This window comes from Ruditapes philippinarum, unplaced genomic scaffold (genome assembly GCF_026571515.1).
Source record: "Ruditapes philippinarum isolate M1 unplaced genomic scaffold, ASM2657151v2 ctg5421_1_1_1_1, whole genome shotgun sequence".
In the NCBI taxonomy this organism is placed as follows: Eukaryota; Metazoa; Mollusca; class Bivalvia; order Venerida; family Veneridae; genus Ruditapes; species Ruditapes philippinarum.
This window is the reverse complement of record NW_026859801.1, coordinates 32,171-55,623: the sequence shown is the minus strand read 5'-3', so window position 1 is coordinate 55,623 and position 23,453 is coordinate 32,171. Positions and strand designations below refer to the sequence as shown.

General features: G+C 31.1%; 2 protein-coding genes across 2 annotated transcripts in view; both read right to left on the bottom strand.

Annotated features, from left to right (window-relative positions):
• LOC132757959 (uncharacterized) overlaps positions 1–3,457 on the bottom strand; it is a 31,565-nt gene extending 28,108 nt beyond the window's left edge. Inside the window, exons 1-2 of the mRNA XM_060749456.1 lie at positions 3,093–3,457; positions 759–1,049 (exon numbers count right to left, since the gene is read on the bottom strand). The gene's annotated coding sequence lies outside the window, so the exon portion shown is untranslated. The remainder of the gene's footprint in view (positions 1–758; positions 1,050–3,092) is intronic.
• On the bottom strand, positions 751–23,453 carry LOC132757956 (basement membrane-specific heparan sulfate proteoglycan core protein-like). Its single transcript, XM_060749454.1, has 7 exons — positions 23,372–23,453; positions 11,771–12,064; positions 11,235–11,339; positions 10,097–10,399; positions 8,055–8,339; positions 3,093–3,365; positions 751–1,049 (listed from the first exon to the last, which is right to left on the bottom strand). The coding sequence occupies exons 1-7, from the start codon at positions 23,451–23,453 to the stop codon at positions 751–753; spliced, it is 1,641 nt and encodes a 546-aa protein (XP_060605437.1).

The following is a 23,453-nucleotide window of genomic DNA, read 5'->3' as shown; positions in this document are numbered from 1 at the left end:
AATTTTGCTCATGTTTGATTTTCTTGAAATATTGTGGTTGGAGACATGTAGATGTATATACAGTTTTTAAGTTAATCTGGAACTTAAATTTGTTATATTTTATCCCGTTTTTGGAAAATTTCTGTTGCAGAAATGTTTACATATACTTTCCAAATTAATAAAGAAAAATTGATTCTTGAATTTTACAATAAACTTTTATTTTGATACTACTTTATATATATAGTATAGTATAGTATATACAGCTCTCCGGCGTACAATCTTTCAATCATTAAACAAATGAAGTGTAAAACAAACTTTCATTATGATACTATATTCAATTCTCGCAAACTTGTGAATTTGTACAAAGATGCATTGAACGTATGTTTTGTTTTTCTAACAGTTAATCGTGAGTGGGGCACCAACAAATGAATGCTATTGATAGTACAAATATAAATACCCATTTGTATTCGCACTGTATTATAGATATAGCAATTAATAGAAAAACCTATGTGGAAGTTTCTTCTTATTAAAATCAATATAAATTTATCATTTTCCTATTTTCAATTACGGTTCCAATCATATGCATTGTCAATGCTTGGGACAAAAATGGAGTTTTTCTTTTTATTGTACATGTACATTATTTTTCTTAACATGTCAAATCAGCCCTCTTTTTCTTTTTTATGTGTATCATAAAACAAACTCATTCAGCGCAAGTAGCATGAAGAAAAAAAAACAAGAAGCTTCTAAGAATTACAGTGCTACATTTAATAATCACAAACCTTTAACATTGACGGTGTTGTTTCCACTTTGATCAAGCTTCTTGCTCCTGTCACGAATGCCATTATTTGCCTCACAGATATAAGTACCGCTATCTTGAAGTTGAGCATTTTGTACTTCTTTGACACCATTGGTTGGATTAAGTACTTTAGATATAACCACATCTCCCCATTTATGTACAATTGACGAGAAATGATAATCTGTAGGCCTTCCTTTAGGTTCACATTTAACTGTCAAGGTGTTGTTCTCGGTTGGATTCCGGCTACTTACATTTACAGTGACATCTGGTGCATCTAAATATAATTTAATAATTTGTATAAAATGTTTTATACTACTGCACAAGAATCTGACAATTTTAAGAAACATTCATGTATAAATAAAGCTGAATTGTTTGTTCTATCATGTCTTGCTTTGATTCAAAAAGGTTTAACCTTCACAATGGACGTTTGAATTTTTTTACACGGCTGTGACATCCGGTACATATTGATGAATTCAATAAAATGTGCAAATATAATCAGCTAATCCGAACAAAAAATGCAGCGTATGCAAATTAAAAAAACAAACTCAAAGAAGTTATGTAATGAGCTGGAATAACATGTCTAAACATTCAACATGTTGGGCAAACTAATTTCTTTGAAATATAAACTGATAAGTATTCTCTGATAGGCAAACAATACTTTTCGGCAAAACCCAAATCGGCCTTATGTGCAAATTCGGTTCCAAGATTTATCGGCCCAATTTTACAGTGTTGATAATAAACCCGATTTCTGCATGTTTAATAAAATGTTTCGAAGAATATTTTCAAATTGGCACTTCATTAAAAGAAAACTACTACTTATTTTTTATGTATTAATGAAACTTGTAATTGGGAAATAAAATGCAAAAAGAAAATTATAATTTTAGAACATGTTTAGGTACAAGGTCCGACACAAAATCAAATTTATACCTCATATCTTTATTTACGTTTCATTGATATATTCTGCTTAGCGTTATCTTTATAAATTGTGTTACTATACAAATATACATTAATGTCAATATTAATGTTATAATAGATGTTATCTATAAACTCTGCAAACGTGGTTTTTAAGCTTATTCCCGGTACGTGTTGTAGTTTTACGGTTCGCTACCCTTCACAGTAGATAAATCAACATTTTGCACTTATTTTCGAAAGCTGTGACTAAAATTTGTTTGTATCCCCGGACTTGTTGGGAAATTCCAAACTTTTCTTAATACAGGGGTTGATTTTCTAAACACATTTCAGTAAGATGTCCATCCATAAATATTTGGAAGGAGCAGGAAAATATAACAACACTGAAGCAAGGTATGGGGCAATTTTTTATGGCTGCCACAAAGCATTTGACAGCTTCTGTTGTGATGTATAACTATCTGGAAAAAGCGATCTCTCAGAAACATTGAAGACAGCAAAATTACCTGAAAATTGCAGACTCAGTTTTATTAAGTTCACATACATTAGGGATAATGAAAAAGTGCAACATCACTCACGTCCCTAGCACCGGCTTGAGTGCTACACAATTTTCAACACTTTAAAGCACTCGACCAAATGATCCCTTTTGCTAGGATTTTTGAAGTTGTACTGTGACGTCATTCTTATTATAATAGCATCGAGCTACTTATATCATTACAAATGGTTTTGGTCGGTTATTTCGAACATATAGTCTTTAACTATGTGAGTTTAAATCACATCAAGGATTTTGAGTCTTTCATGTCAAGTAGCTTTCTAGGTAGCTAACGGAAAATTGGCGGTTATTCTTATATTCTTAAGTTTAAGTGGTAAACGTCATACCGATCAGAACTGGCCTTAAACAAACGCTTCAGATATTTGTATGTGTGCATGCATGCGTGCTATTGTCTGTTTGTAGATAACAGATAACATAAAATTTAATAAACGTAATAAGTACGTGCTTAATTGTAGAGACTTTTTCAAAACCTTAATTTTAAATATACGGTAATAACATTTTACATTTTTAAAATCAAAATTTCAATACATAACAAATATGTAATAAATAATAATTATATGTCGTAATTGTTTTGAATTAATTGCATCACCAACAAAATATGAGAAATATATAAAAAGCACTGAAATATTGAATGACAATAAAGCATGAACAAATTAGATATAAAACATATCGCTGTAAACATATGTCTAAACAAAGAACTAGTACAATATGATTGACGATCAAAATGTGTATAAATAAATTAATGAATAAATAAAAAATAAAAATAGAAGTTTTAAGAATAAACGATGCAAATATGTCAGTATTTTTCGATAGATTAAGACTGCATATGCCCAAAAAAAACATCTTAAAACAACTTACAGTTAACAATGACATTCAATTCTTCTTCTGTAATAAAGTTATGACTTGGATAATGCGTTGATGTTGCTGTAGCTTTACATGTGTATCTTCCATGATCTGTTCTATCTATATCGTCAAATGACAAAGTAGGACCTCTAGGCTGTTGCCCTAACCAGTCTACAACTGGGTTAGGGTTACCAGTTGCATTGCATGTAGCAGACAAAGTTTGTCCCTCATCTTTTGTTGTAGTACTGACTTGTTTCCCATCCACTAGTATCTGAATTCTTGGAGAATCTGCATAATATATTTAGAAAACGTGTTAGATTAAAACCTTTATGTTTGAAATAAGTGTCATAATATGTATATATGTTTAGATTGGTTTATACACTAGATGTCATTTCATTTTTACAAACCTTTGACATATATAGAAAGGACTGTTTCCGATTTATAAAGAAACATCAACATTTCTCACTTGGTCATTACACTACGGGTAATTTCATTTTAATAAACTTTTGACTGTAAAAAAACAACAACAAAAGAGGTGATCAAAATAATAATCAATAGATCATCAAATAAAATCAGAAATGACTCCAGACATGCTAATGGAAAAGATTACTTGGAAAATAGTTTTACACGGGCTCCTTGTAGAAAGTGGAATATCTAGATCAAAGATAACTTTTCACATCGGTCACGAGATTTGACTTAGTTTTCTTCTAACCAGTTTATCATGAGTATAAATTTTATTACTGTTTGACAGCATATAACATTTAAACAAACAAATTAAATCCATAAGTTAACCAAATTAATTTAATAAAGTACAGATAGAAATATTACCCTTTATCCATTTCTCTTCGACACTGTTAGCCAAATGAAACATTATATAGCAAAATTCTGATTTTTTTAAAACTTAAACAATCTAATCTATAATCCTTATTTCACTCAAACCAGCGAACGTAGTCTGGTTGAAAAATATTATAGCCAGATCCATAGAAGTAATAGCTATATACATGAATTTCGTAATTTGCCATAAACATGATGATAAAGTAAAGTTAATAATGAAGTACCTGTGTATATTTGACATAATTAACAAATTAAATAACGCCATATGAAATTCTAATTACAAAGAGATAATATGTTTGGCAAGTGTTTACTTAAATAACTTAATTTATGTAATTTGATTATACCTCTACCAGTTTCACAATATCATCAGGAGGATAATGAAAATATTGATATGGAAACGACATCAATGACGTCAACGTTAATAAATACAGTTGTCCGCACAATAGTAGGAAGCTGTCCTGTATATTAATTCATTGAAATCTCCATGTTACGCAATAAGCGTTTAGAGACTTAGATTGCAGAATTGTACGGTTTATGTAGAAAATAGTATATATAGCATATAGTAAATTTTATTTATGAAGTAAATAAAAGTCTAAAAGTAAATCTATAAGTCGACTTGTTGTTATAAAAGTATCAACATGCGCATGTACAAACAACATTTATCTTCAATAATACAATAAATATATCAAATGGGCATCAGGTGATTAGATGAAAATGTGATGCTTACAAGTATATGATAATTATTTTAGAACCTATTTCTGCAGTGTTTCCCTAAGAAAATGGACTGTTTTATAGGTCTCTATGAACTGTTTCCATTTGGATATTTGCATTTAAAACATGTCAATACTGTGATCAGAAGAAATGTCAGTAAAATGGGGGGGGGGGGGCATATTTGGGGACATATTGCTAAAACTCTGGCCGGTCAACCCTATATAACAAGATCATTTTAATGTGCAAGGCATGTCATTATCTCTGGGAAACACACATCTTGAGCATTAATACACAATTTTAATGTATGTTTAGCGTCATTTTTTATAATGAATTTCTTAGGAAAAGTAAAATAGTATGTTTGACATAAAGTACAAAAAAGAAGAGTTTATCAACATTTCTCGAACCTATCGCAACTTCTCGGGCATTTCCTTCAAATCTTTGACAGAGACCACGAACAGAAAAGTAAGAATACACACAATTCTTGCGTTATTTCTGTCTAACTTACACTAAGAAACTTTGCAATGTTAGCAAATAGTATTTTAATGATGGGACTTGTTAACTTAGATTATTTCAAAATATCGAATAACAGTCCGACATATTGTTAATCAATTCATAAATTGACTATATTTTCCTTTGAAAGTCAAATTTATGCAGTTTTTTGATGAAAATATGACCCTTTGATTAAATAACATTGAATTATAACTAAAGAAAATGTGTAATAGATTGATCCATATATTCAGATTAATAATATTTCGTAATCGTCAAGCATTTAAATTAAAATAAAAGTCCCAGGACATTACATTATCAAAGATAACATCCTCGCTTTACGCACAGTGGGCTATTAATTGTGCAGTTCTCGAGGCCGCCGTGGCCTGATGCTGTGGAATTTCCAGTTTGTAACTTAGACAAAAGTTTTTGTATAGATATTTAAATCATGTGCAACTCGAGTTGATAAAGTCTAGCTGTTATATTTTTTTCTAATTTCTAATTTCATTTATTTCAATACGTGAAGTCGTACAATAAGTAGTTCGCATGCATAAAAACATAGTTTTGCTAAAGATAATAAATAATTGTTGTAATAAGTCAAGTATCAAGCTTGTAATACATATATCATACATAAGAACCATGTGGTTCACTGTGTAATCCGATTATTAACAACAAAGGGCTGTTGAATATTTAGATGTTTAAGGTCAATATGACCAAACAATAGAACTACTTACACTCGATATTAAGTCCGTGTTATATGAATAACAGCCGGGATGTTCTGATTTATTTCGAGCATTTGTTTACAAATGTGTTGGACGGAAAAAGAGTTGTACACTACAGTAGGAGAAAATAAGAGAAAAAAAAGACAGAAAGGAAGACCGAGTTCCGTCGCCTATTTCCCACTTCTGAAGCGAGTTAAACGAGACGGGACATTATTTTGTCAAACAAACACATGTGTACACATGGGTTAGCGGGACCATTTATGCGTTGCATCACGTTGCAGTCTAGAAAGTAGTTCTTTTCAATTTTTAAATTGCCTGTTTCAAGCCATCCCTAGTGATACTGATGATATTTTAAATTATCACATAACTCGCGGCGAAGTGGTGTAGTAAAGGCATTTTATTAAAAGAAAAACGATATTTCACAAGTGTATTAACACTTTGACGTGACTTCATTTGCGCTGTATATAAACATAGCGTTAAAGGACGCTTATGTTAGCGTAACACTATAGGCGTGTCAATAAAAATGACTTTTTTAACAGTTTACCGTTCTGATTTTATATATGTGATAGATATAACATTATATTTATGTAGATTCAATAATAAATTTATTGAACTCATTTAACTCATTTATTCAACTCGTTCAATAAATTAAGCATTAAATCTACACTCATTCAATATCCTTTGTTTATTCCATTTGTAAATGTGTACATGAAGTGTCATTTCTGAGTACTCTAAAGGTTGTTTGTAATGTTAGTTTGCAGGACTTTATTTCTGAGTGGAAATCTTTCTCAGGAAGTAATATGCACAAGAATACACATCAATTGTAATTTGGAATATTTTACAGTGATTACACATATTAAAAGCTGCGGAAGAACTCAAAGGGCTGATTTATTTTTGTGCGTGCTAAATTTATTTTAACTGCATTGATATTTAAATAAATAGCAAGGAACCCTGTATATGTGATAGATTTACTATAGGGTATAGAGTACGAAAAATTAGCGAACCGTTTCCTGAATGACAGGGAGAGTTGGAAAGTACTTTAAAAAAGGCGCAGAATGTAGGTTAAACGTCGTATTTCAAATCGACGTTTGGCGTGCTAGTATGGCGTGATACACATAGTTGCTATTGCATTTATGTCATAAATGTGCTATTTATTGATATCTGTTATGACAATTTGTGAAAATGTTTCATTTTTATGATTAAATGACATATTAAGATATTTATTTCACACCATTTTTATTTAGCTTTTAAAAAAGTCCGTCAAAGATTGAGACAGCCATCATTTATCCAATAGTTCTTTTTTGATAACTTGTACGTTACAAACACCTATGCCTGAGGAAATCATAGTAAATGATTCAATATGGATTTCACATAAAGACTTACTATGACAATCAATTAATAACCATATAACACGCTGGCCATGTACAATGTCTACCAGTATTGCAAACATAGGGATAGCAACTTCTCAAATTATCAATCGGAGATAGAATCTGCACCAAGTACAATTATGACATTGACCTTCAAGACGTTTTAGGGTTATCTACTGACCATGGTGAATGTCAATACCAATTTATATTAACCACGATATATATTTTGGCAAGGATCTTACCAATGTAAGAAGAGACATATATACCTCCAGGTCATTCTATCAAGTAACTTGTCGCTTTTCAATGAGAATATATTTCAACACTTTAATCAGAGATCCTTATGTGTATTATGTACCGGAGATCGTGTGAAAAGAATAAAACTAAAAACATAACAAGTTAAATATTAAATAACTTTCTAAATCTATGTCAAATCAAAGGCCATATGTTTGGAAATGCATTAACGTAATATACGTTGTTTTAGAAAAACCGTATTTGTATTATGCCGTCGGCATTTCATAATTAGGTTATTAATATGACTGATTTGTTTTCAGCATTATTTGAGGCAATGAGTAATATTACTTAACCGTTTATATTGATATCAATATTCAACAAAGAACTCATATAAATGGTAGCCTCCTTAAACAATATAAAATAATCGAATGTGATAATAATTTTACGAGTTCTAGACAGGGCTAGTAATTTCAGCATTTTGTTTAGGTTGTTATCATTATAGAATGATATAACAAAAGTCCGCATTGACTAAATCTAGCTAGTCAAACGAAAGTTGTTGTTACTTAAACAAACATTTATATATTGGATTAAAATCAATAGCAAATAAAAGCTGAAAACATTCTTACATTCCACTTGTAATAGATATTGTTTGGACTGGATCTGAAGACCTTTCCTCTGAGTAAATAAATTATTCAACTGACATTTAACTGGACTTCTATCAACTTGATAAGTTAGTTTAGGTAACCTTAGTTTCCTTGTATCAGCACTATCAGGTGTTCCATATTGTGTGGTCCATGTTGCTGTAGCTGTAGGATTACCATAATCAGATGAGGAACAATAAATACTCTTTCCTGTCTGACCTTCTAGAAATGGAAAACTATCATTCATAATTCGAGGCTGTGACGGAGGCCCTACAAATATGAAAAATAACACATTGAACAATACGTTGTTAATAGTTCTTGACAGCATTATAATGACCTATTTCATGATCATATATACTTTTAACATACAAACATGTACTCTTAAAGTAAGATTTGTTTAATTTTCATTCATATTTTAAGTAATTCAGTAAATATCTTTACTCATACTATGTAACTATATTAAATAAAAGGAATCCAACACAATGAAATTCAGATTAACTATCATTAAGGGTTGCATCAAAAGGCCTTTACTATTTTTTGGGCACTCGCTTCAATAATGGAACAAAATATATAAATAAAGTAAAATCCTTAATTTGTTTGTAAATTTATTCATACTGTTACAATGTATACATTTGTAAAAATACCTACGGTAGTACAGTATTGTTAAGCTTACTCCCCTTTATATTTTAATACAGAAATAGATACTTCTCCATTTCGCTGTTGTTGTTATGAACCAGAAATGACGTTCATCCAAAATCCAGTACAATGTATAAAACAATTGCCATTTGTTTAAGCATTGAAAGCGTTATTTTGAATTAATTTTGCAACTAGGTTTGATATACACACGAATTAGTTACTCTTTGAACTTGAATAATCAAAATCTTTATGTGTCAAAATGAAAATTATGCATCAGTGACATATATAACAATTATCAAACACAATCTTCTTTGCTGTTACTAATAAGCAAAAGCAAATACATGTATATGACACGTTTTGCTTTATAAATATTTCACTGGGAAAACAAATTTAATCATATCTATTTTCTAAATATGGTTTGCTATTTACATGTTGCCAATGCTGGAAATTGCAAACACTCATCTAAACCATTAAACACATGGTCAGTGCAGACCAGTGTCTACATCAATAAGCAAAATAGCTCGTTTTAAATTAGTCTGTCTGACGCAGTCAATTTACTGTCAAGTAATTGATCTGTCTCGCACCACTGCAATCTGCATAAGGGCAAACAGTGCTAATTGCACCGTCACTTTTTCGGATAAAATATGTTAAGGCAAAATTGATTTCTCTTTGATCTCATGAAAGAGCGCAAAACGGGAGAAACATGACAAAAAACTTGCATTACATTAAGACATTAACTATTTAGGTTTAAGTTTCAGTTACACAAGAGAACTGTTCATAGCGTAATAACCAGTTCTTGAAATTTTATTTGCATGATTTTCCTGAGTTATTTACACATCTTATCTGGAGCCCTGTAAATGCATTTCAAACTTATTCATTTCATTGGAACTATACCCCTTTAATAAAGTTACAAAAACAAAACACAATATTTGTGATGTTTAACGTTGATTATTATAGGATGTAACATCGACATTGGTTTCAACAAACCCAGTGTCTAGTCATATTTAGTTTTATCTATAATAAGGTGCAAATGCAAATGTTTATCTACATTTGCTCTGTTGAATGCATTCACAATAAGTGGTAGTCGTTTAATGATTTACTATTAGAAAAACAAAAAGTTCTTATAATAATAACTGGCATTATCAAACTATTTCAATCTCAAGCAAATAAATACAAAAAGCTGTTTGATAATAGTTTTAATATTTTAGCTAAAAAATGGTTTTGTACTATTTATAAACCGGTCGCCAATTTATTATTTATAAATCTATTACACAAATGAGTAAATCTTAGTTTCTAAATCAAATAACCGGATACAAATTTTATTTGAAACTATCAACAAAACATGTATTAGATTGATTTAAGGACGTTTGGCTTTAAATAAAATTACTTACAATATACAGGCATCTTATCCTGAGCCTTTGATAAATTACTTTGACCAGGTATTGTAGTTTCACATTGTATTGTTTTGTTGTTACCAGTTCTGTTGGCAGTAAATGTTACAATACTTGTAACAGATTTAAGATCATTCCCATGACTATGTTCTGTATTTTGCACATCACTCAGTATTTGAGTACCCAGCTTCCATGTAACTATAGCAACAGGTCGTGTTTGGGAAGAAGTGCACCGATATTTTATATGATCTCCTTCTAACTTCTCTGTTGTCAGATCTGTGATTGTAGGAGTTGTAGCTAAAACTGAAAATATGAGAACACTTGTTTAATTATCCTTATATAAGTTAAATGTGTTTTACTTTATCAAAGAAAGCCAAAGCGTTGGAAAAGAAGAAAACATAAATTTTAGATATGTGATACACAATAATAATATATATAAAAGTGACAGAACTAATAAAATACATGTTTGAATATCAAGGATGATATTAAAATAAATTTTCTTTTCAAATGTCTATGCATTAATTTTTTTATTTACGTTATTTGAATTTTCACTCTGTTAACATCACTTGCACAAAGTTCATTTTTAAGTAGCTATTCATTAATTTGGAATAAACAGTCTAAATGATCAAGATTTCTTCATATTTAAGCAGACTACAATTGAGATTATAACAAATAACAGTGGGGAAAACAATAAAGGCATTGATTTTGCAATACTTTACATGCACTTAAAATAACATGAATTGGTTATCTATGCAAAATATTTCTATTATGTTTATTAATACATGAATTCCTGAAATTAAATATGAAATGCTATCTGATTCGGAAACAATTTAATTTACTGTTTATCTAAACTTTTTTTCATATGACTAAACGTTAAAGTAAAAGCTGGTACAGATGTCATATATTATAGTCAATTCAAACTATTTACAAAGGTCATAGAAAGAAAAAGGATAACCTTTAACATAAAGAGAAAGTCTTTTAGAAAAAACATCTGGATTTCCTGACTGTGAAGCTTTACAATAAATTTGTTTGTTATGGTCAGAGATAACTGGAGTATATCTAAAAGATGACAGTGTGACAGTTTCCGTTTTCTTCGTATCATTTCCAATATACCAGATGATTGTCGCTGTTGGCCTACTTTCACTTGCTGTACATGTCAATGTTTTAGAGACACCATTTGTCACTTTAAGTGTTCCAGATGATAAAGTGTTGCCATCTTTTAATGTAACATTAGCTACCTTCACTGAAATAAAATGTACATGGAACTCTTAAAAAAGATAAATTTCTCAAATGCATATATTCTAATTTTGAAAGCAGAACTTAAATGCAATGGAAGAATGAACAAAAAATGGCATGGACAACAAAACATGTATTAACATTATGTGTTATAAAGCTAAGATATTATATCATCACAAAATATTTCAGTATTCTAACTAATGTCAATTAATTTTATTTTATTTTCAAAAGTTTTTTTTTATTTAGGTAACTGAAAGTGCAAATGAGCAAATATTATAAGCAGTCACAAAATGATCATAACTGTCCCTATAGCAAAAAGGATTTCAGTAACCCATACTGTCTTACTACAGAAATGTTTTCCTATAAAATGATGAAATCTTGTTTTCAATAAAACTTTCTAAATTAAACTATACATTAAAACTGTAAAATTGTACTCACCTTTAACATACAGTGACACAAGATTTGAAGATACAGCTTGGCTTTCAGACTGTATATTAAATGCTTTACAGTAAAGTTGTTCCTGATTATCAGAATAATCTGGTGTGAATGTAAAGGTAGATGTCCTAGTTGTTTCTGTTTTGTTTTTCTGACCTCCAAAATACCAGATGATGGTTGCTGTTGGTCTGCTAACACTAGATGTACACGTCAATGTATGAGGTTCTCCACTGTTTACTTCTAATGAATTTGATAGAATTGAACTTCCATCTTTCAAAGTCAATGTTGAAACACGTACTGAAGCATATTAGGACACAAGAAGAATCAGTTGTTTGAGACTTGATACATTTTCTCAGAGCATGCCTTTTAAAGTATACTAGTATAATAACAGTAAATATGTTCCACCTTACCACATCCAACTGGTTTTCAGAATAATTTGAAGCTTGGGAAAAGAAAGCATTTTATCTGATTATTTGAAATAAGAAATAGGAATAAATAGTGTATACAGATACTTGCATAAATAACTAAGCTAAAATGCGTCGTCTCGCCATTGATGTCCCCGCATGCAGCTAAAAATTCAAATTTTATAATATTTAGTTCCAGTTTTCTTGCACAAACTATTCTTTTCATTCTATGTTCAAAGCCCATACCACTATTCAATGTTAACATACACCATTTTTATACATTTTTATACAAAGTTCTAGGCTCTGAAACTATTCAGTGTTAACCTTTTGTAAATTGCATATTCCATATTTGTAGCCGAGATAATGACTACGTTCATTTCCACAAAAGTTTGAGTGCCAAAACTGAAAATTTCATTTTTTTTCAAACATTCAAGAGAGATAACTTTGTTCAAAACAATTGAACCACGACCAAATTCAAATTGACCTGCTAATTCCTAAGATGTATCTTAATGTCAAATTTGAGTTGAATGTGTACAGTCATTAGGGACGGAACCGAAAATTTCTTTTTTCTCAAAATTCAAGAGGGAAAACTCTGTCAGTAATTATCAAACCATGACCAAATTCGAACTTGACCAGTATATTATTCTTATGACATATCCATATTTTAAATTTAAGTTGATTATGTACAACTGTTGGGGATATAATGAACGAAAACTGAAAATTTCTTCTTTTTTTGCAAAGTTAAAGGGGCATTACTCTGCCAAAATTCATCACATCATGACCGAATTCAAACATGACCTGCGCATTCCATTGACGTACCCATATATTAAATTTGAGGTGAATGTGTAATATGGTTTGGGAGATAATGAACGGAAACTGAAAACTGAAATTTCATCAAGGGCACAACACTGTTAAAAGTCATCGGATCATGACCAAATTCGAATTTGACCTGCATTTTTTATGATATATACATATGTCAAATTTGCGTTGAATGTAAGTTACCGTTACCAAAATGAATAGGAACTGGTGATGACAGAATGACGAAAGGACGGAGCAAGGTAACATTATATGCCTTGGCCAAATTATGGCGGGTTTAAAAATAAAGTTTAAATTCTGAAAAAAATGTGTGGGTACAGTAAAAGTATGATTGTACTAGTAAACAGTGATTAACAATACAATGAAGGCAGTCAGTGTTATACTAATATTTAACAGGCACATTATATATCTATTATGAATTAACAATGAAATCTTAAGACTTGATTATAGTTATATCATATATATTATCAACAATGAAGTGGAAGAGCAGTTTGTACAAAGTATGTTACCATTAAGTATTTTGTAAGGAGCTCTATTTGACAATATTATGTTTTATAGTTTAAAAATGCTCAGAAGCACTTATCTTAAAAACTTTAAGTTTGGATGACTGATGACACGTCCATCCATAAAGATGATATATCAGAATATAGGTGTTGGTGTATTTATCTTTAAATTCTAATTTAAAAAAAAAAACAGTTAATGACAGTGAACATATTCAGGCTTACTAAATGTCAAGGTCAAATAAAGTTCAAAGTCAAGTTCAATTTAATCAACTTTTAACTCTTGTTGTGCACAAGTATGAAGCCAATTCATTTTAAGAATTGCTTACAAAGTTGCAGCAAATTTTAGCAAACAAGTCATGCCCATTGGCAGCACATTGAGCCCATTCGTCTTGATTTAAACCGGAACCTATAAGTTTCAGATCAAAAAGTTAGTGAGTGTGCTCAACACATACTCTTTATACCCAAGGCAATATCTTGACATTGCATCATCTTAGCTGACATTGACCTTAGACCCAGTAACCTGGTTCGTATGCATGACATATAGTCTCATGGTGAACATTTGTGCCTGAAAAACTCAATTTATGTTATGCCTTGCACAAAGAAAAGAAGTTATGGCATAGACAAGTTTTGACACACAAACCTTGAACAGACAATTTGACAACTATGTCGAGCTAAGCGCAAGCGGGCTAGTCGAAAATCCCGTGACCAATAAGCATAACACTTCAAGCACAAGTAAGATACAGTGTGTACAAACACATTTTGATATCTTTATTTGACCTTTGACCTCCTTGTGAAAGCGACTCAACTCAACAAGTAGAACATTTGTTCTAAGTTATATCAAAATTCATCAATGAATACTAAAGTTAAACTCACAAATGAATGTTTGAATATGTTATTTGATCTTTGATCCTGAAGTAAGACCTTGGCAACTTTTGAAAATTTGAGTTAGAAATACAGACGACAATTTTTTTAATCTTGAAACTATGAAGTAAATGTATTGTCGAAATTTTAGATTTTGTTTCAAACGAAACGTTAAGTGTTATTACAAAATGTTACTATAAATACTGGGATTACCAGATAAAATATGATGTTTTTTTCGCTATAACTTTTATTATAAACTATGATTTTACCCAATAAATTTTGGGTTATTAACTCGCGTAAAATTACCTCATCAAGCACAACATTTATTATTTTGGCCATTAAAAGCGTCTTCAAATTAGGGCATTATTAGAGAAAAATGTGGAATAGACAACTCAATTCACCAGACTTTGTATTTCATAATATTTTAAAGTCATGTATGAAAATAAAAATCTTTTAATTTTCATCAAGGAAATTCTAACTGATGAATGGCAAAATCAAGACATTGGAAAAACCCAAGTTGTCACTTAAAATTAACAAGATAACCACATGTGTTCGAAGGGGCCAGAAATTGGGGGCAAGAATATGCAATGCAATGGCAAAAAACCACTATCAATGCAATGAGTGTATTTATTCTTAAAGTCATTTCGTCAACTTGGAGAACAATGTCATGTAACTGACATTTTTTGAGAAAATCACTTTTTGTCATTATTTGGTTAGAAATACTAAGTTTCACAAGTCTCTGAAGTTTAGAAGCTGAATTTTGACAAAAATGACTTTTTTGGCATAAAAATAAAAAACGTAAGTGCAGCTTCAGAATTTGTTGGTGCAAAAGCTACAGTAAATACACTCACATGGGTTTTTTCGCCAATGTTCTTACAGATAAGTTGAAAATGATTTGATGCAAAAAGTATTGTAACTGCATGAAAATATTTCACTATTGCATTATTAGATAGCAAAATTATTTCTGAAATACAAATTTTATATATACATCTACTTTAGGAAACTAAGATTTAAAGAAAATGTTTTATTTTAATTTGACAACAGACAATATAGCTAGGAATGTTTCAATATTTGAATTTTGTTGATATTTTTAAATAATTCAATTAACATTAGAGCTGTCATTCATTCGGTGGAAAGCAAATTTAAGATGAAAAAATATTGATGATGCACAGATATATTGATAATTACATACTTTAAGTATCAACTAGTTATATTTAACTCTTTTTCATAATTGTTTAAATGCTTTCAGTTAAAACATGGTATCTTCATAAATGTGTCCCGTTTCAAACAAATGCCCATTGCATGATTTTCGCAAACATATTTTTGTCATCACTGCTATGGAATATGCGTCTGCATATGTTTAGGTTGAATTTTCAAAATTTCATTCAATTATTAAATTAATATTATTGCTTTTCTAAAATGGGTACTGCTCAACAGAAAAATATCAACGATACATCAATATCATTTCTTTCGCTGACAGCTCTAAGTAATTTTTTTTTCAATTGTGTGCTCAATTATATATTATGAAAATAAAGATAATTACCTGCTTAAAAGAACATTCTTATTGCATAATATAAGGACAACTGTATTATAAAATTGTAACTGCAATTTCACTGTTTGTAGCCTAGAAATGAAACAGTTGCTAACATCGGTTTACCTTTTCTATTTTAATTTCTTTAAAAAACATGGCAGACAAAGGCGTGTATCAATAATATATAAGTCAAACCATAATTGCTAGTATATTACGTCTTATGTGGTGCATCTTCAACTCCCATACCTTTACAGATATAGAATGGGGTCATATAAAAAATAAGAATGACCCGGTTCATTCCCTGTGTCATGCATGTAAAACACTTTAATTAACAGAAACTCTAAATTTTCAATAAAAGTACAAATTGCACATAGATCCAAACCACATTATGTCATAGAAATTAATCTGAATTTTTAATATAAAATCAAATCTATTAAACCAAGATATAAGGCTTAAAGTTTGGTGGCAGGAAATGAGACAATTTGAATTCAATATACAGCGTATCAATATTTTGAAAAGAAGAAGCAAAGAAAACAAAATCATATATAAAAATTGAAGTTTATTCATGAGAGATAAACACAAAAGGATCTCACTGGGATATATTGGGCAAGAAAAGATTAGTATACTTAGCAGGTACATCAAAATCTTAACTTCATCCAACCATAATGCTCAGAAATGTTCAGGATTCCTAGTGGTTTTATCCAAAATCTCAAAGACTACGTCCCTGTGATGGTTGGATATTATTAAGAGATAGATATTATGATAAAGAGATCTCAAAATGTCCCTTTTTATAACAAATATATAAATAAAATGTATTATTGGAATACACCAACAGTAAAAAATATGGTTAATAAGTTGTCACGTACTTCACTTCAGTGGTGTTGTGTTTTTTCTGGTTCTGTAATCATTAATCCAGCACTTTTAAGTGTTGAAAATTTAGTAAAGCTTAAGTCGGTGCTAGGGGGCGTGAGGGATGTGCCACTTTTCATTATTACTCATGTACATACTAAATCAAGCGAGTCTGAAGTTTTCATGTAATTTTGCTGTGATTAATGCTTACATTTAATTTGAAAGTAAACAAGATTGCATTTGTGAAAAAATGGTATGCCACCGCATTAATACAACAATAAGATTTGTTTGTTTCTATACAATTGAAGATGCCATAATGCATCGATCACTGACCTATCTAATCCTTATAATTAGATTAGTGGTTAAAGAGAATACATGGTTGATGTCGGGAGGAAGAAGGTTTATCTGGTGAGCAAGAAAGTGTATCTTGGCGAGCTTTTTCGAGCCAATATTTACTTTCGCAGAGACATCAACCATGTATTTGATTTATCCTGCTTTTAATCACGTTTTTCTATCCTGCTGATGATATAGACAATAGCAGGATAAAAATCTATTGTTATTCAAATGAAGATTAGAGTAGGAATCTATAAATGCAGTTGAGGCTAGTAAATTTGGTGGTGATGGTCATATTTCACATGGCCAAATTTCCATGACTGTATATCAAAGGACAAGACAGTAAGGCACTGTCAAAACCTGGGCCAGCTGATATCAAAGCATTATATCTTAATTTGTGCACATGGATCAATTTCAATAGCTGCACATCAAAAACAAGAAAGTAGGTCAGATAATCAAAATCTAGGTCACCTGATATCAAAGATTTTTTATAACTTGAAATCTCCACATAGTCCAAATATCATGGCTATACATCAAATATCAAGAAAGAAGGTCACTGTCCCTTTGGGCAAGGCATAATTTTGACCCAAGGGTTTAATTCAAACAATCGTGATACAGGTCCACCAAACATTATTTCATGTCAAATATCTAAGCTGTAGCTTTCTCGAATTCAGAAAACATTTGTTTTAGTTTCTGTTTTTACTATGTGTCAAGGTCCCCGGGGAGGGCCCATTTTGACACCAGGAGCAAAATTTAAACAACTGTGGTAGAGGAAATATGGTTGATATTATAAATCAAACATTAAAGCTCTAAGCCTTGTACCTTCAGACAATAAGATTTTTTAATTTTTTACTATATGTACATAGTGAACACCAATGACCCCGGGGAGGGGCCAATTTGACACTAGGGCTATAATTTGAACACTCTTGGTAGATATTCACAACACAAAGTCTCATGCCATATATCTAACCTCTAGCCTTTGTCAATTCAGAAAAGAGGACTTTTTAAACTATATACATATAATGAAAATTATCACCTCTGGGGCGGGGCAATTTTAACACTAGGGGCATAATTTAAACAACTTTGGTAGAGGACTCATAGATGTCATTATATACAAAATAGCAAAGCTCTAAGCCTTGTACCGTCAGACAAGCAGATTTGTTATGTTTTACTATATGTACATACAAAACAATCAAAAAGAAAAGAAAAAATAACACAAAAATAACAACAAAAAACACAAAGAGACAAGGACGACATATGCATTCACACGCGCAATCATAACCGTATTTTTTTAAATAGTTTCAAAGCATCAACATTATATAAAATCTAATGCATGCTATTTTGGCTTGAATTATTTCTTAATTACTCAAAACAATACTTTTCAGTGTAGAAATACGATTGTCTTAGCTGATATTTTTCTTTTTTAAAATAAAGACATAAATTTTCTAAAAAGACTCCAAACATTATCAAACTTTGGTTATCTATTATTACGATTGCTACCTCTTTATCAGTTTTGAGCTTTTGTATTATAAGGTTTTTTGGCTGCAATCATTGATAAAGAAAGATCAAGCATTTTACACTGCTAAACATAGTATTACATTAAAGTATACTTAAAATAAGTTGTATTTTTTGCGTTAGATAGATCATCCGTTGCATTATAGCCAAACATCATTTCTTTTATACCCAAAGATAAAAAAGGTGCTACATTTATTTTAAAAAATTCATTCATAGTTTTTTTGACAATTGGACACATACAAAATAGATGCTCATAGCTATCAACATCATTACTACAAAAAGAAAATAAAGGACTTTCTATATACTTTATTTTGTATAAAAGATGATTGGTTCCAATAATCCTGTGTAAAATTCTTGTTTTGAACCATTGCAACATGGCACATTTTGTAATTCGAAAAGGCATTTCGAATATAATTTTCCATTCATTTTCACTTAAAGCTAAATTAAGGTTGTTTGTCCATTTTCGATACTTGTTGGCTTTGATTTGTTTTTATGTAATATATTATAGAAAGGTTTTGCTCCATTTATATCTGATATAATATCTTTAAAGTATAGCGGTATGTCTGGGCCAATGCTTTTCTATGGGATGTTATATATTATATTATCTATTTAAAAATTGCTTTACTGATAAAATCATACAATTGCAAATTAAGATATTAGATTGAACATTGTATCTATTAAAAAATTCATTATAAAATAAAAAAATCCATCAGGTGCTATAAGCTGTTCTATGTTATAAACACCAGCATCGAACCACAATTTTAAATATACGCTTTTTGAAACCATTAAAATGTTATTGTTATAAAATAAAGGATGTTTTCCGAAAGAATGATTTTTCGATTGGAATTTATTCTATATATCGTGATTAGGCTGTAAAAGTATCCTTCAAAAAAGTTTGTTTCTTTTGCAAGTTTATCAAAGTAATGGTTTCCGCAGTGAAAAAACTTTTGCATATCTATTTTGTCGTAAAGAATACTTATCCAACAAGCATTTGAGATTATTCTTTTATTTCATGCTTTCCAGTGTTTTAATGTAATATATCAGATATTTATATTCTGATAAACCACTAGTGAAATATATAAAATATAATTTTCACTGTAGCCGAACTATATCTGAATGCGGATGAAAAGAAAATCATAACTAAATGGAATAACAGGCAGCAAAAAATGCCGTCATGCGTAAATTTTGCTTCTTTAGGAAAAGAAAGTCGATTTCATCATACATCATGTTAAAAATGTAACAAAATAAGAGAAATTTAACAGACCTATATTTCAAAATTGATCATGTGACGTCATGATAAGATGACGTCACAAAGGCAAATGCGTGACGTTACGCGGCACAATCAGTAAAAAAATACTTAAAATGGCTACGCCACTCGTGAAAATATTGCATCTGGTGTTCACTCAGTGAAATTATATTCCAATCTTACATGCAAAACAAACAAATATCCTCTATTTAAACCATGTTATTTTAATGACATGATAAAGGCAGAAATATTTATCATCTGCAAGCCGCCCTCAGCATAGTTTTGACAATAACGGAATACTTAATTTTTACATTTCCTTGTCAAATAAAGCCATAAAACATTTTATTTAACACAATGATTACATCTTCAGAAGTGTTTGGTAGTGAAATGAATAAAGGATTAAGAGATGAAATCAAAAGAAATTTAATGACAGCAATTTTACCTATTGGTGTGAGAATTTTTCTTTTCAAATTTTGAATAACCTTTCGGATATTTTCTATTCTTTCGGTACAGTTTAAATCTATTATTTTACTTAAGTCAACATGAAAATTAATGCCTAACATTTTAAATTAATGTTGATTCCAAGGCAATTTCCATCTTGTTTTTATACTGTTTTCAGAATATTTCATTTTCCCTATCCACACAACCTTAGTTTTATCAAATTTAACATTAAGTCTCGATAGTTGTGCAAAATCTGACAAGATTTCCAAAGATTTATTTCAAGACGCACTTGATCCACCTAAAAGCATTGTTGTGTCATCTGCAAATTGTGAAAATTTATGTTCTTCATTGTTAATGTTTATTACTTTAATAATGTTTTCAATTCTTATTTTTAAAGCTAGAAGTTCAGCACATAAAATAAAAAATATCACATAAAAACACACATTTATTAAAAGCAGAAGATGCAACTTTATATAAAATATCAAACCATTTTTTTATAGAGGAACCAAAGTTACATTCTGTACAAATGGACCAGGGGAGTGAATCAAAAGCTATTCAAAATCTATTAAAAGGAAAAGTCCAGGAATATTATTTTCTTCAGTATACTGCATGATATCATAGAAAAGACGGGTATTTACTCCAATATATCCTCCTTTTGTGAAACTTGTTTGATCTTTATTTATTAGTTTATCTAGAGTTAGTTTTATTCTAGTTTTATATACTATGCAACCTGCAGCAATTTTGTATACCGTATTCAGAAGTGTTATAGGTCTCCAATTTTCACGAATTGTTTAGGTTTATTTTCGTATGGAATACATGTTATTACACCTTTTGTTTGGGTCACTGACAATTTATTTGAAGTATAAGCATCATTGATTACCACAAAAAGACCTAAATATTTCCAGAATAGCTTATAAAAATCTGCACTAAAGCCTGATGTCCCCGGGCTTTTTTTATTTGCCATATTTTGTAAAACTTTACTAGCTTCTTCATAACTTATATAGCCTTCTAATACGAGGTATAGTCAAAAAGTTCCCGGACTTACGATAACTTTGTTATTTTGTGTATGATTTTATAATGACATATATCACATTAAAATTTAGAGAAATCGCTGCATGAATATATAAGAGTCAATGATTTTCATAAATGTTACACATATTTAACACCCCGTTAAAGTTACACACTATGTCACGTACGGATCACTTCGGCGACGTCGACGACGCTAACGACGTTCAGATGACTCTCATATTCCAGAAATAACTTCACGTTCATGCTTTTTCAAAATAGTCCCCATTGTGTTCAATACACTTCCTGTGCCGCTGTACCCACTTCCGGTAAATGTCTGCATACCACTCAGGAGTGTAACTTCTTATTGCGGACCTCACAGCATATTTGATTTCATCTTCTGTATCAAACCTCCGATCCCTCAAATCTGCTTTCAGTCTAGGGAAAACACAAACGTATAAGGGGGCGAGATCGGGGCTATAAGGGGGATAACGTAGCCGCTCATATCCTAAAAAGTCAATAGTAAGGAGTGTCTCGTCTGCGCGGTGTTCTGGAGGGTTATGCATTTGTCATTATTTTGCCCGCCCGGGGGGGGGGGCGGGCTGACCAAGGGGAATTTGACATCTTAAAATGTTTGAAGTCTAAATCCTCACCCTAAAGACAACCATTTTTGTCTAAATCCCCACCCTTGAGCCTGCTTGGTGCATCAAATGCCCCGGAGGGTAGGGGAGAGAGTAAATATCTAAGAGATCAATCAATAAAAAACAATGAAAAAAATGAATCCTGATTAATTGGCCTCTGAAGTAAGGTAGGTATAGTCCCAATGACTATATATGTATCAATTTCAGTTTAATAACTTTGATACTATTCAAATGATTAGACTTAGAAGAAACTTATTAAATTGGTATTTTCAAGTAATAAAGGGGTTTAATTCTAAAAAAATGCATCCAGGGTTGTAGGCCTTCTTAGTATGGTAGTGGTAGTCCCCCTAAATATCGGTGCCTAGTTTCAGTTGAATATCTTTCATAGTATAGAATGTATGACTTTTAAAAGACTTAAACCAATGCAGACACTGACACACAATCAATCGTATAAACACTTTAACTCTTTACCCCATGAATACGTGTATTAACGCATATGCGACCAGTGCAGATCCAGATCAGCCTGCACTTCCATGCAGTCTGATCAGGACACCCACTGTTCTCTTTTCAGTCAGAAATTCTTTTATGGATATTAAATAGAAACAGTGGAGATCCTGATCAGACTGCACGGATGTGCAGGATGATCTGGATCTGCACTGGTCGCATATGCGTTAAAACACGTATCTATGGAGTAAAGGATTAATATTTTCCTAGAATAGTTTAGCTGCAAAATAAACCTAGTAACTTGGTTTCGGACTCCACATTACCCAGTTTCTTTAGGGATGGTAAACATCTTGACCAAGTTTAATTATGATTGAACCATATCTGTGGCCTTTTAGAGTGTTAAAACACTGAAAGTTGAGGACATTAGACTTGCGAAGACAGTCATCCACCGATCACAATAGCTTTGTGCTCCCAGCTCAGGTGAGCAAAACACTTATAAAACTTAAACTTCTTATTGTGTTTTAACATTAAATTTAACACAAAAAGTCATTAAAAATAAGATTCTTCCTTCTCCTGCGGCCAAACCTTGACACCACTTCCACATTTATACCTGAAATAGAGGGCATTTTTATAATCTTTAAGGTTTCAAACTTTATTAAGGATCGTTTAAATTGGACCAAAAATGTTATAAGCTTTGATCTAGTGACTTAATTTTTGACCCCTCATGACCTAATTTCGAACATGTTCTATATTTCATAGAGATGAACATTTACACTAGGTTTCATGAAGAATGGGCCAACAATGTGGCCTCTAATGTGTTCACATTCTTTTTCTAAGATTCGACCTAGTGACATAGTTTTTGACCGCACATGACCCAGCTTTGAACTTTGCCGAGATTTCAGCCAAACATTATGTCAAAGTTTTATGAAGAAGCGACAACTATAGCTCACCATGAACACAAAGCTACAAAAAGAACTGACAAAATTTTTTAAGCTGGGTTGCATGGTGTACTCACATTCTGATGCACTCTCCTCAAGAGCCTGGATAGGAGCAGGAGCCTCGATGGGAGCTTGAGTCGGGATAGGAGCTTGAGCCAT

Coding starts and splice junctions, on each gene's coding strand:
- LOC132757956 (XM_060749454.1), bottom strand. CDS start 23,453: ATGGCTCAAGCTCCTATCCCGACTCAAGCTCCCATCGAGGCTCCTGCT. Junction 8,340..10,096: donor GGATAAGATGCCTGTATATT/GTAAGTAATTTT, acceptor TCATATTTGTAG/GGCCTCCGTCACAGCCTCGA. Junction 3,366..8,054: donor ATATCTATTACAAGTGGAAT/GTAAGAATGTTT, acceptor TATATTATGCAG/ATTCTCCAAGAATTCAGATA.